Source organism: Xenopus tropicalis, chromosome 3 (genome assembly GCF_000004195.4).
Source record: "Xenopus tropicalis strain Nigerian chromosome 3, UCB_Xtro_10.0, whole genome shotgun sequence".
NCBI lineage: Eukaryota > Metazoa > Chordata > Amphibia > Anura > Pipidae > Xenopus > Xenopus tropicalis.
This window is the reverse complement of record NC_030679.2, coordinates 53,346,880-53,361,288: the sequence shown is the minus strand read 5'-3', so window position 1 is coordinate 53,361,288 and position 14,409 is coordinate 53,346,880. Positions and strand designations below refer to the sequence as shown.

General features: G+C 36.1%; 1 protein-coding gene across 3 annotated transcripts in view; it reads right to left on the bottom strand.

The window, feature by feature from the left end:
- The window catches only part of tmtc2 (transmembrane and tetratricopeptide repeat containing 2), a 168,472-nt gene that overhangs the window by 55,262 nt on the left and 98,801 nt on the right, over positions 1-14,409 (bottom strand). For 2 of the 3 annotated variants that reach the window (XM_031897532.1, NM_001102686.1), the window contains 3 exon segments: positions 13,833-13,918; positions 13,283-13,467; positions 12,742-12,820 (listed from right to left, as the gene is read on the bottom strand). In XM_031897532.1, coding sequence (XP_031753392.1) covers positions 12,742-12,820; positions 13,283-13,467; positions 13,833-13,918 — 350 coding nt within the window. 3 annotated transcript variants of the gene reach the window in all.

The window sequence follows — 14,409 nt, the reverse complement described above, 5'->3', positions numbered from 1 at the left end:
TTGTTTACTCTATATATGAGTCCCCTGCTTTCTCAATAATTGTATGAATACAAATTTGCTGAAAAAATAGGCGGTGGCTCAGATTTATCTACACCAGGGGGGCCCAAGAGATAGATCACGGTCTACCAGTAGATCACTTTAAAGTTTTTGGTAGACCACCAGAGCTTTTGACTGCAGCCATACTGCTGTTTTGGCACTTGTATAATATGGGCATTACATGTGAATTTGCCATGGCATTTATATATCCAATGCGTATTTAGGTATTTAACATCAAGAGTGATACTTTTTCTAAATGATAGATGCTGCACTATTTTTAAGTAGAGCTCATGATGGAGGCCAGGTGGCAAGAATAGATCACAGAGTAACAAACAATGGGTACCCCTGATCTACATGTTATATGTCCATGCCAATGTTTTATTCAGTAGTTGTGGTTCACAGAATTAGGGGGTTCAACCAAAGTTAGGGCAGATATCACATTATGGAATACTTTACCAGTACAAGGGATTTCTTTAGCACCAAGAAGAACTCTGAATGTATGAAAGTTTGCACTGTAATCAAGCTTCATTCCATCGCTTAGCAAATGGGCTCTGTATGAATTAAGGGTTGGATCATCTGTGCTCCTACTCTTAGGAATATTTGTAAAGGCACAGGCAGCATGGTGACTGCATTTAAAATGTCAGTATAGTTGTCATTTGTATAGTGCTAAGGAAGATTTATTTGTTTCCATTCATCTTGAGAAGACATCTTATGCTCTGGGGGTTGTTGATCAGCTGCACAGTTACAGCAGTGGCTTTTATTGTTCATCCTGTTTATCTGTGCAGCTATTCTATGGTCCCCTGGAGCACCAAAGTGTCTGCTTGTTTGCACTGACATGTGAAAAGACAATGAAGTGATGACACTAACATGAGTCTGCCTTATAAACTACACGGTTAACAGTTGAATATGTTGGTCCTGAATTAATAAAGGCTAAAACCGGATTCCTATACAAGTTCACATAGAAACAGACTGCTTTGTTTTATACTGCATGTTTGCATTTTTTTCTCAGTCTCTGTGATTGGCTATGAAGTGGTGTAAATATGTAACACATCTGGCCCAAAAGCATTCAGCGAGGAAGAAGCACACAGCCTAAATACTGTTTAGTCTTTTTGTCTCAAGTTCAATGGACACCACATGTTTCTCGTGACAGTTGAGAGTGCTCATTTCTTAACTCCCAAAGCCTTAGAGGCAACCAGGAGTTGCACAATATTGTTGCTCTACTGAAACAATTACCATTAACTACCATTATCCATGTGTAGTGTTACTTTATGCTACGGAAAACCTCCAGAAGTTACTAACTATAAAACCTTTTTTCTTGATTTCTTTAGTATTAAATGAAAACTATACCCCCAAACAATGTAGGTCTCTATAAAAATATATTTCATAAAACAGCTCATATGTAAAACCCTTCTTCACCTAATAAACCATTTTCATAAAAATGAACTTTTTTTTGTGCCATTGAGTAATCTTAATAGAAATTGCCAATTTAATTATTAAGGACCGCCCCCTGGGATGGTAGAATTCACAGTGCTCACAAACAAACCAAGGATACACATTTATGTTAGGCCAAATCAGCCAATTAATAGACTAAAGTATGTTATGTATGCATGAAACTTTATTCATAAAGTGTTACAAGAATACGCAGTGCTCTACAATCTTACAATCTTGGTGGCTCAAGAGAAAAGATGTAAAAGGGCAATATTTACTGATATATATTCCAGTTTGGTAAAATTATTTACTAGGCTACTTAACGTGATACACTATCTGTTGGTTAAGTATTTATTCTAGGGTATATCATTTTCTTTTATGTAGGTTAAAAAAATATCAAGAATAGAAAAAAATGCCATGTTGCAAGATTTTCTGATCCCACTGGAGATCTATGAATTATTAAATATAGCAGCCTTTGTGTATGTTCTGAAAGAGAATGTATAATAGGCAGAAACTAGCAAAAAAAAAAAAAAAAGGTTTAAGGATAGTCACAATGAACCCAATGCAATATTCCCTACAAGACACTAGGGGGGAGATTTATCAACCCACAAATGGTCCGATCGTTTGTTTGATCGGACCGTTCGTGTTTTCTGTGACTTTTTTGTTCATTGCGTATTTTCGCCGATTTTTTTTTTCGTGTTTTAGCGCGACTTTTTCGTACTGTGCGTAAAAAAAACGCGCCAAAATTGTATTGTCGCAACGAGTACGAAAGTTTCGTATTCATTCAAAGCTTCGGTATCTTTCCTTGGGCCAGGTTGGAGCTGCAGAGTGCCATTGATTCCTATGGGAGGCTTCCAAAATCATGCACAGAAGGATAATATGAATAAAGAATAGTGACTGTCAAGCGAAAAAGGTATATTAAAACATATGGCTGTCACAGACTGACATCTTTACTTTTTACAGTGTGTTAGGTATAGTGTATTTTGCAAAAAAGGCTGTACCTTCAATAGGAAGCATTTGATAATAAAGAATGATCCACTTCCTATTCATGATACAGCCTTTTAGTTTAAATGATGCATTGTGCAAAATACACTATAACTTTCATACCTTTTAAAATCATCAGTTCATTGTTTTACTATACTTTGACATTTAAATCACAATGCACATGATGTTGCTTAAATATTAACAAACAATAAAAGATGAAACTTTAATGCTACTCATAAAAAGAGCTGCTCATACTGTAAACAGATGCAGCAAAATCATATTATGCACAAAAGAATAAAAAGTGTACTACTTTTCAAGCAGATCATGTAAAAACATCTTTTACAGGCCTCTTTATTATCATCATCCTTTATTTATTCTTACTACCTAGAGTTCAGGGTTTTTTTATTTTTCAAGTTTTAACAAATTTCTTATCCTAAAATTCTTAATCTATCATATTAAATTAGGTTTGGTATTTAAGGATGCCCCTCCATGCCATGTGATCTAAAAATCTAAACCCAAGTCTTGCAGGCCTAGGCATCCTTTGGAGTGGTGCCTTACTGTAATCTAGAGTGTACTGGGTCAATAAAGCCCATTTGCAACCACATGACCAACGCATCACCCCTACACTTGCTCATGTCTCACTCACCAATAAAAACTGCGTGACAATATCATTGTTGGAAATGATAATGGTCACAGCTTTATTTAATAATAATACAAACAGTGCAATAATTGAACACAATACAAATTAGTAAACATGTATAATCATAACAATACATTAATATATAACCATAACTGCAAATAACATTAGTATGCCAAAACACTGACCCCAAGTCCCTTGCCAGTCTGCCCTTCCACAACCAACCTGAGCTGTGCTATCCTCCAGCCGCCCAATCCCTAACTCGGAGGATACCCGCCGCCAAATCCGGGACCTATTCGGTCCCCTTTTCTACTTCACCAGCTAGTACCCACCCATCGCTTTATAGTGCACCATTTGTATTCCTTCAACCAATGGTCGCCCAACTTAGGGGTTAAACCTGATCTAGCATACCAGAACAAGCTTCTCCTCCCTGGCAGACTGACAAGGACCCGCCAAAGCTGTGACAACTACCAGGATGCTGATGTACCTCTACCCTTTTACCTACTCTTTCCCCACTAGCTAACTAAACCCATGTACCCCTCAACCCTCCAAGGTCACATGTGTGATAACTAGAAAACAATAATATTAAATAAAAAAGAACCAACCCCCAACTAAGGGAGGGAGGGAGGGAGGGTGGGTGGGGACGTTTTCTCTGCTGCTTCCACTCAAAATGGTGGATAGCCAGGCCTAACTATCCTCCTATATACCCTTCTCCGCCCCACCTTTTGGCACTCCCCCTTATATTTTAAAACTACACTATCTCCCGCTGTGATGCTGTGCAGGGTCATGCAGTCCCACCTCCCACTCTGCTGCTCCAGGGCTTACAGGAATAGCTGTGGCTAGGCCATAACAGATGCAGACATTCCAGGCATTTAATGACATTTATTAAAGGTACTTGCACATAAGCATGCTCTACTTGTGCATCTTTGCACTTGGCTAATCTGTCCTGATAAAATATATACATTTCTTTTTTTTAAAAAAAGCATATAGTTCTTCCAGAGTGGGAGCAGAAGAGCTGATTACTGGCTTTCACTTTGAATTACACACCTGTACTTGACATGCCAATGAATCCTGCCCTGCAAGATGTCTGCCGGAATTTGATATACAGGTAAATACTTGGGAGAGAAGAAAATCATCAAAAATCAAAAACTCAATTTCATAAAGCATAATATATCAGCTTAAAGGACAACAATTTAGAAGTGCCAAAAGTAGAACACAATATGCCATGAGACTTAAGGCAATGACACCAGGGCAATTAATAGTTTTGTGCACATTTGAATCAGGGAAGTTTTTCTGAGACAATTCCCCTAAACTCGCAATTTCAAATGAATGGGAAGTAATTAGTATTTTGCCACCTTCCAACAGAACAAATACCGAAGTGCTCTGTCGAAGGGCAAAGGTACTTGTAGTGTGATGGACAGCAAAGATATTCTGCTGGATTCTTTGGTTTCCAGTTCAAGAGCACAAAAAGATAACAGTGCCTTATACTGTATATCTAAAACATAAAATGAAAAAAGAGTTATCATTATAAAGTTAACATAAAGCTAGTAAAACAAGTTAAAGGGCCCTGTCACCCTAAGAAATAATTTCAAATTTTTTTTTCTGTTGTTTCTTAAATAAAAACACTTTTATTATATAGCTTTTTATGTCTGGCTGACAGGTCCCCTTTAACAGAGTTTGGTGTAATGTGAGAAGTCAAAAGCAGCGATATTAAAGATAAGTTAAAAGTTAGTGGCAGTATTTGTAAATGTCAATGTTATTACTGATCTAGAATAAAAAAAAACAAACAAATAATGAAATACTTTTTCTTCTAAACCTAAACATAAGATAATGTAACCACTACTGTAATTTATAAGGCTATGAGAAGTCACCAAGGAGTTCTGTGGCTGATCATAAGGCTGCAGACTCACTACAAAAGCCATTTTCAATCTTTATAGGGAAATTAGTTAAATGTTTTGGAGAAATATTGTTTATGGACAACCCGCCATATATAAAGAAAGCCTGTACATTCATTTGAATATAAACACATTAGACATACTGAGTCTTTGTGAAGGAAGACAGTTGTACTCCTAGCAGTAACCAAGTACAAGCAGAATGGCTGTCTGGAGCAATATTGTCTACTAGAGTCATTTGTCAGATTTGCATTTTTTTATGAAACATATAAATGAATTGTTCTTGCTTTAGTGAATTTGCTAACACTATTACAAAGTGCAGAATGCAAGCCCGTCCCTTTCAGAACTGACTTACTTTGAACTGATTTACAGTCAAATGTTATTTAGCTACACTTGGTGGAAAAATATGATTGGGAACCAAGAGAACTTGGAAGAAATTCTTCTTCTCATGTTCTGTAGCCACAACTCCTTTGGCTGCTATTCCAGTGTGCTAAGTTAAAATAATTAGAATGCAAAAACAGGATCCCCGCTAGGACCAACAAGAAGCCAAAAACTGTAAGCTTAGCTTTACACAAGGGATGAGAACTAGATATATAAAAGAAGTTTAACCTCTGACGTACAATCAAACTCAACTCATTATAATTACTTTTATTGAAACCCTAATGTGCCTATTGGGCATTGGTTTAGAGCTGTGCTCCATGTGGCCGTGCAATTCCAGACAATTTAATTAGGGACTGACAGAGAGTTGTTTATTTTTCTGCTGAAGGCTGATGAATAAAGCATTGAACTTGTATCAACTAATGATTTTCAAGCCACATTAGGCACCAATTCTGAGGAACCATGGCACAGAGTATTCTTATTTAAAGTAGTAATATCAATATTTTGTCATGATCTCTCCCTGAATCAATATATAAAAGTGACACCATCATCAGAACAACATACATATATGTACAATGTTATGTTAATTAGATACATTTTGAAAAAAAGAATTTAAAACATAGCAGTATTTATCTGGTTACCTAAAGGCACACAGGGCAATATCCATGTTTCTTCCTCCCTATAAATTCAGTGTTGAAATGCCCCAAATGTTCTTTCACCACCCCCCATAATAAATACCTAAAAGCTCCAGAATATATACATGTTAGTCGACTCTCACCCGCAAATGCATACTGGCATAGATCTGACCCCTACTAGAATTTGTAGATTTCAAGAGACATAGAGGGCAATTTTGTGGCTGAATATTTACATAGGAAAAAAACTTGAAACCACCTTGTGTGCTATTGCCGCAAGGCTAATGTCAGAATACGAAGGTAGAGAATTGCCTGAATCAGGTCGCAGATAATTAGCTGATACTAATGGATTGCAGGATGCAGGATTCTATCATTGGTATAGGCACAAGCCTTGAGGCATTCATGTCCAAGAGTTGCAGCTTTAGTGACAGATTTTAGAATAAATGAATATACAGTATTTGTCGCTTCAAAAAAAAAAAAAAAAGTGTAAGGCAGAAAATCCATAGTTAGCATTTTTTTTTGTAAATATAAGCACAGTAGCTTTTTTATCAATTAATATTAAATATTGTTAAACATTAAGGGGCACATTCATCAAAGTATGTATCCGAATCACGAAATCCGATAAGTTCTGATGTTTGCAAGTGTCACGAAAATTCTGTTTGTTTGAATACGAAGATTTCGTACTTACGATCCGAAAGTTCCGAAATTTTCATAATGGAAACAATCGTTTACGATTGGAAGTCCACAAAATTATCGTATCCCAACGATTGTAAATGGCGCAAAACTCTTCCTGAATTTGAACCTTCTGTGCATGATTTTGGAAGCCTCCCATAGGACTCAATGGCACTCTGCAGCTCCAACCTGGCCCAAGGAAAGTCTCCCATAGGACTCAATGGCACTCTGCAGCTCCAACCTGGCCCAAGGAAAGTCTCCCATAGGGCTCAATGGCACTCTGCAGCTCCAACCTGGCCCAAGGAAAGTCTCCATAGGGCTCAATGGCACTCTGCAGCTCCAACCTGGCCCAAGGAAAGTCTCCCATAGGGCTCAATGGCACTCTGCAGCTCCAACCCGGCCCAAGGAAAGTCTCCCATAGGGCTCAATGGCACTCTGCAGCTCCAACCTGGCCCAAGGAAAGTCACCATACCGAAGCTTGAATGAATAACTCGTAGCAACAAATACGATTTCGACGTGCAAATTGTCGCAAAGTACAAAAAAGTTGCACAAATTAACAAAAATATTGTAGAAAATACGCAAAAGTTGGAGACTTTAGAAAAATGCAAATTATTTGTAATCGGATCTGTCGTACTTTAATGAATGTGCCCCTAAGTGTTGGGGGGGGGGGTGGGACAAAATATTTGTCTAAACCCATATGTTTGAATTGTATACAATTACACATACCTTTAGTGAATGTACAAGGCATCAATTACATGCCCTGACAACCTTTCTCAGAGTATTTGCTGAAAATTTAGTCCATAGCATTATGTCTTCAACAATATTTAAAATGAGGTGAGCTCACCAAATTGTATTTGCACACCAACATTCCTGCCATGTATAAATATTCTTGCTATTCACGCACGATAAAATGCATTCTATAGGTTAATACAGTGTTTTCATAAACATAATATTACATGTTATAATATGTTGTATATGTTGCTAATTCTTTAACTTAAATACATTTAGATTGTATTTATGATATATGATTTCCTGTGGAATGATATTAAAATTTAGGAAAACATATTGGGGAACAGCTATGCATAATCCCAAATATAGCAAGGGCAATTATCTGTAAAAAAAATAAAATAATGCAAAACAGTTTTTTTTATATGCAAAATTGTATTTCAGCACTAACATTTTTAAAACTAACAAAATTGGATTTAGGGTAAGAAGGAAAGAAAATTCCAGACTTCTGTGGCACGTTCTGATTGTTAAAGAAAAGAAAGAATGAAGCACGACTGTAAAGCACACACTTTCGCACCACTAAAGTAGATGAAGCACAAATTACTGTAACAGGTGGGCCCATGTGGTTTTGAAAGCAATGTAATACAATAAACTGCACAATATCATGTTTCCAGGAAAGGAAAATACATCTAAACTTAAACCTGATCCTTAAGCAATCTTAATTTTGGCATTAAAGCACTCCATGTCTCAAGGGAATCATTATATCTTTTGACCCAAACTTTCTAATTGTAACTTTAAGCAAAATATATTTCTTTCTTAACGCAGTAGAGCGTTTTTCTAGGCCTCGCAATACATGTAGTAATGGCAGACAAATTAATCTCTATAACCACATGTAGAAGGTTTAATTTATACTTAATAATAATGTCATACAAAGAAACAGAACGGGGCACATTCTTAAATAAATGTGATGGGTATTTATTCCACAAAAGAATTTAAATAGCGTGACTGTTAATAGCAAGCTTTTAATGAATAAAGGCATTTTTAATATTTCCTGATAAAGTCATGTGTGGTTTACAAAGTTTATTTTTTTTTTAATTCTCCCGTACAACTAGAATAAACTGTATATTTTATTATGTACAAATTTGCTGAAAACAGTGTTCAAATTGTAGCCACAGCAGTAACTGATCTCCTCTGACAATTTACCTTGCTCAGAGCTTGGCTCCATTTATTGCATAAAAATATAAAATTACACTAAAAACATCCCTTTAACCTATTCCATGCTGTTTTTTTTTTTTTATTGTTGCTGTTGTTCATGTTGCCAGTAAACACCCAGCACAATATCACAGAAAATTAAAACAAAACAACTACAGTACCACAGACAGGTTAGGTAACACTTTAAAGAGTTGAAAAGGTATTAGGGGAATATACAGTCATGATAAAAAGTGTTTTCCTAGGTAGAACACACACTGATGAGTTCTCAACTGTCTTCAAAAGCAGTTAATCCATGAGAGGTCATGGGCAAACTGCTTCACACAAGCAGCTCCGTATTTAGGTCCTACAGTAGGTTGCAAAAGTGACATCATGGGGCTGATTTATCAAAGTCTGAATTTCGGACTTTTAAAAATACGTTTGGGAAAAATTCGGATAAAATACGAAAATTTCTGATGTGTGTTAATTGCATGAAAATTTGCATCGTGGTTGTACTAAAATATCGTGGTACGATCCAAAAGTTTCGAAATTTTTGTATCCAAACGATCCCAAACGGCGCCAAAAACTTTCTGACTTTGAACCTTCAGTTCATGTTATTGGAAGTCTCCCATAACGATACCGAAGCTTGAATGAATAACTATGACGTATATGACGAATACAATTTTGTCGCACAAATTGTCACAAAGTACAAATAAGTTGCGGAAATTAACGAAAAAAATCATACGCACAGTTCTAAAAGTTAGAAAAAATACGTTTTTTTTCCATTCGTACTCATATGGACTTTAATGAATGGGCCACCATGTGTATGTCAATTCCTCTGCACATGACAACATTTCCACCAAAAGCGGCGTGACAGCTATCGCCCTAGGAACCTTCACCCCATCTCCACCCCCCCAGCTCCATCGCCATATTTCACCAGGTTTATCTGCAGGTGGCTGGTGAAGTTTTTTTTTTTTTTTTTAATTAATGATTATATAGGCACCCAAACCTTAACTGGTAAAGGCTGTCACTATTTGACTCTGCAAGCAATAAAAAAATGGAAGCTTTGGAATGATGCAATCTGAGGAAGGAGTCTGAATTTTGCAGATGCATCAGGGGAATGAACTGGAATGCCAACTATGAGCAATACCTGAACATCCAATATGAGCAACCAACTTTACTAAAAGCTATTCTAGCAATAAATGGAGGACCAACGTCATATTCTTACCCTTGCTTGGAGGCACTGGAATGGCTGATACTTTTGGATCTATATTTAATTTTCAAATAGGTAGCTTGTAACTGCATCAAATGCTTTAATGTAAAAAAATAGTATTTACAGTCTAGATTAGAATAATTTATGGGAAAAATAATACAATATTCATACTAGAACAACTGATATGGTAATTATGTTGAGACTAAACAATATAAAAAATACAGTATATTAACATTTCACATAAACGTGATAAAATATACCCTTTCTAGATAAATGGAATAAACTAATCTCAAATAATATTTAGCACTTGTTTTCTATCAAACAAAACCTTTGCTTCATGAATAAGATTTAAAAATCTAAAATTCACATGGGATATAATGTGCTTCTCTCTATATAAACACTAAAAAGGCTTTGAAATATATTAGAAATCAAGAAAAAATGGTCAATATTGAATACAGATATGGCTGAGCCATAACTAAGGCTAATGGAACATGGGTCAATTTTCTGCTGGCATATATACATTGGCAGAGAATAAATGATCCACTGCCTTCCACTATCTGTATGTGTGAGCACTGAAAGGCATGAAATCAGCCTGCACCCTAATTAGCTCTGTTTGTGCGTGGATTGGCTGATCCCATGCCTGTCGGCACAAAAACAGATAGGTAGTGGAAGGCAGAGGATTATCTTTTCTTCACAGGTGTATATACACCAGCAGAGAAACTGACATGCGTACCATTAACCTACAAGTGTGTGTAATGACAATTACTTTGACAAAAGCCAAAGAAATGCCTAAGTCTTCAAACCTAAGTTCCATCATTGCTTGCTAACATAGTCATATGATTAAGTTGGGTCGAAGAAAGTGCAAAGTCTATCAAGTGCAACCTCTTTAAACAAACTACAGTGCACAGACCTATCTATACACTAACATATATAACTATATAACATATAACTTCCAACAAACCAAATATTTCCCTGCCTTTTCATTAGCTGTCTGCATTCATATTCTCAAGACTAAGGGGCTGATTTACTTACCCACGAACGGGTCGAATGGAGTCCGATTGCGTTTTTTTCGTAATGATCGGTACTTTGCGATTTTTTCGGATTCTTTACGAATTTTTCGGATCCAATACGATTTTTGCGTAAAAACGCGAGTTTTCCTATCCATTACGAAAGTTGCGTAAAAAGTTGCGCAATTTGCGTAGCGTTAAAACTTACGCGAAAAGTTGCGCATTTTTCGTAGCGTTAAGTTTTAACGCTACGAAAAATGCGCAACTTTTCGCGTAAGTTTTAACGCTACGCAAAATGCGCAACTTTTTACGCAACTTTCGTAATGGATACGAAAAACTCGCGTTTTTACGCAAAAATCGTATTGGATCCGAAAAATTCGTACAGAATCCGAAAAAATCGCAAAACATACGAAAAAGTCGCAAAATATTCGTTTTCAAGTCGGAACTTTTCCAATTCGGGTCGGATTCGTGGGTTAGTAAATCAGCCCCTTAATGTACTTTACAGGAAAGACAATATTGAAGTTTCAACATTTCTCAAGCTGTTGTTACACAAGGCATAAAAAACAAATTTGCAAAGGCTTTAAAGTGCCAAAGGATAAGAAAAATAGACTTGCTACCCAAAGATAAAGTGAATAAAAAAATTAGCGCCAGAATATTTATCAAATCTGCAATGTATATCTTTGCAAACATTGGTCAATTTCAGACACAGGGATGGCAACTTTGCTGTGGTATATGACTTATGTTTGTAAGACTCTATAGATCCTAGCATAAATCCTTTCTTTTGAAAATGGTAGCCATACTTGGGTGGCGTATGATGTCCCAAAAGATGTCCACATTAACCAGAATAAATGTGCACCAATTATCAATCTAATGGTGCTTTTATTCACACAGTAACATGACCAAAACAGAGGTCAGTAACAATTTATAAATAAATAAATAATTAGATGTTAATAGTAGTCTAATTACCTCACAAGGACCAAATCTAGAGTAGCTTCAGTTTCCCTATTTAGCTCAAGAAATAACAAAAGCCATAGCTTTTTCACAAACTTTTAGTAGTGCCTTTATAACACAATTTCCGACTTAAAAGTCCCTTGCTACCCGATATCGCCCACCCGTAGGTGGGGATATCGGGTGAAGATCCGCTCGCTTGGCGACATCGCCAAGCGAGCGGATCTTATAGTGTATGGGCACCTTTAGTCTTATTTAGGATTATTTTTTTTTTAAATCCCGGATTAAATTTGAGTTTATGGGGCAGTCGGTTCGGGGACCGCATCAACGAGCCGATGCGGTCCCCGATCAGGCCAGATATCGGTCGGCCAGGCAGCTCTGTTCTGACCGATATTGGCAGCTATAGTCGGCCCGTGTATGGGGACCTTAAGGTATGGTATTCTGGGGGTTGTTTATGGCCATTTTAAAGATAGCAAAAAAAAAAAGTTTACTTCTTCTTTAAGTCTACTAAAAAATAATTTGAACATTAAAAAAACACATTAGGTTTGTTGCCTTAATATAGAGGTAATTTTATTTCATGGATTGCTCATATCCAAACAATGAGAAGATTGAAAGCCCTAGTGTCCATTTAAGTGAATATTTATTTGATGATTTCTGACCAAATACCCATATGATAAATTATAGCCTTGCAGGGGGAAATACCTTTGATGTAATGTTAGGAAATAATCTCACAAGCAACAATATATAGTAGATTTAAACAATAAATATCTACCTATATAGCTATAAGTATATGATATCTCCTTCTTTCTCCTGACTTTGGCTTCAGTTCAGTTTTGTCATCTTTGTTAGGTTTCAAAAAATTGTTAGCAAGCTAGGATTAAACTATGATAAAAAAAAAGCATCTCTCTCAAGTGTAGTAAGAATGTTGCACCGTATTTTTTTTTACAAATTGATTTAAATGTCTTAAGTTTCGAGAAGTAAGAAAGTTTATTTCTCTTACCCATCATGTTGTATAAGCTTTGGGGTGAAAACTGCCTTGGCATCTTCTGTATTGCTTCTTTATACACAATCAGGGCATCCTGAAGGGAAAGAATAAAAAACAAAGTTTTAAAATATACAAACAAAAGATAAGGTTCTGAGTTTACTAACAGTGGGCAAAGTCCAAATCATGAACAAATTTTGGCCTAAAATTGCAATAACCAGACAATAAAATATATGGGTGGTGTTTACAAGTGCAAATGTTTTTGTGCCTTTTGTGCCTTTGGTTTTAGGATAGGACAATATATAGATAGAAAATATAGAATATAATTTGTACAAATAGAATGTGTAACAGTGACTGCAGTAAGAACCTGGGGGTTGTAGGGTTATAGAAGAAAATATAGCATGAAGGAAAACATATCGAGAGGAAAAAACAAATAATCTGGTGACAGAGTTAAATATTGAAATAGGGACAAAATGGGAGAGAATGAGGAGTTGAGAGAGGTGCAAGGAAAAAGAATAAGACCATGCATAACTGTTTCAATGTGGAAGAAAAAGCTCACCTCATACTGTCCTTGCTCATGGTACAGTTTTCCTAAGTTATAAAGGCAGCTGGTCACAGAGCTCTTATGGGCATTTGGATCTTTTAAATTTTCATCTGGGATTTCAGAGCACTTTAGGAAAGTTCGTCTAGCCTCTTCTGTTCTTCCCTGATTCATTAAAATAATACCTGTGTTCAAATATCCTGCTGCAAAGCATATTGTTGAGAAAAAAAATTAAAAACCATGGCAAACTAGACCAGCTCTATTTATATATAATTATTTGTTAATTTTGTTTTCATATATGTAGTATGAACAAAGTAAAAGTACAGTAAAATATATCTCAACATGAAAGGTTTGCCAATATCTTTGCTGTGAAAGGACCACCATAGATGACAAGTAATTAAGCCTACATGCTTTCTAAAACCTTTCATCTCTACTAACACTGCCAATTAGGGTGCCAGTTTAGTGGAAGGTTTTGTGGTATGGCTTTAGCCCTTCATCTTATTTCAGAAACACAGATGATAATAACATACAGATGTTGATGAGGAAGATAAAATAAAATTTAACTTACATGCTAGGGTAGGTCTGCTACCAATTGCTAACTTGTAGTAATGCAGAGCCTCTGAAAACTTGCTGTTTTCTTGGAGCAATAAGCCTCTATAATAAACACACAAAAATGAGTAGATGATTATTTGAGATGTAAAGCAGAGTTTCTTAAGTACAAAACAGTTTAACATGTTTTAAACATTATAATTTTCTGAGAAAAGGAAAATAATGTTTTTTTTGCCCAACCAGAAGTCATTCCAAGATGTAAGCTCATGCAGATGTAAAAGACTTAAGTCGTTACTCAGTAACAGCACCGTATATATCCGAATATCAGCCTCCCTAAGCAGACTCCTTTTGTAAAAATAGCAGGTGCAGCAGGGAATAGCAATTCAGAAAGAAGAAAATAGATTGGACAGAACTTCATTGATTCTCTTATAATGCATGTGTCTACGGTGGACAGTACAGAAACAATCTACTAAACTGGTAGTAGGTTAATTGAGTGTCTTATACCAACTGCTATCTCACCAACATCTGTAGCCAGTTTGACTTTTATAGGAATAAATCTGTGGTGTGTTGATCAACAATTGTTTGTTGAGAGCATA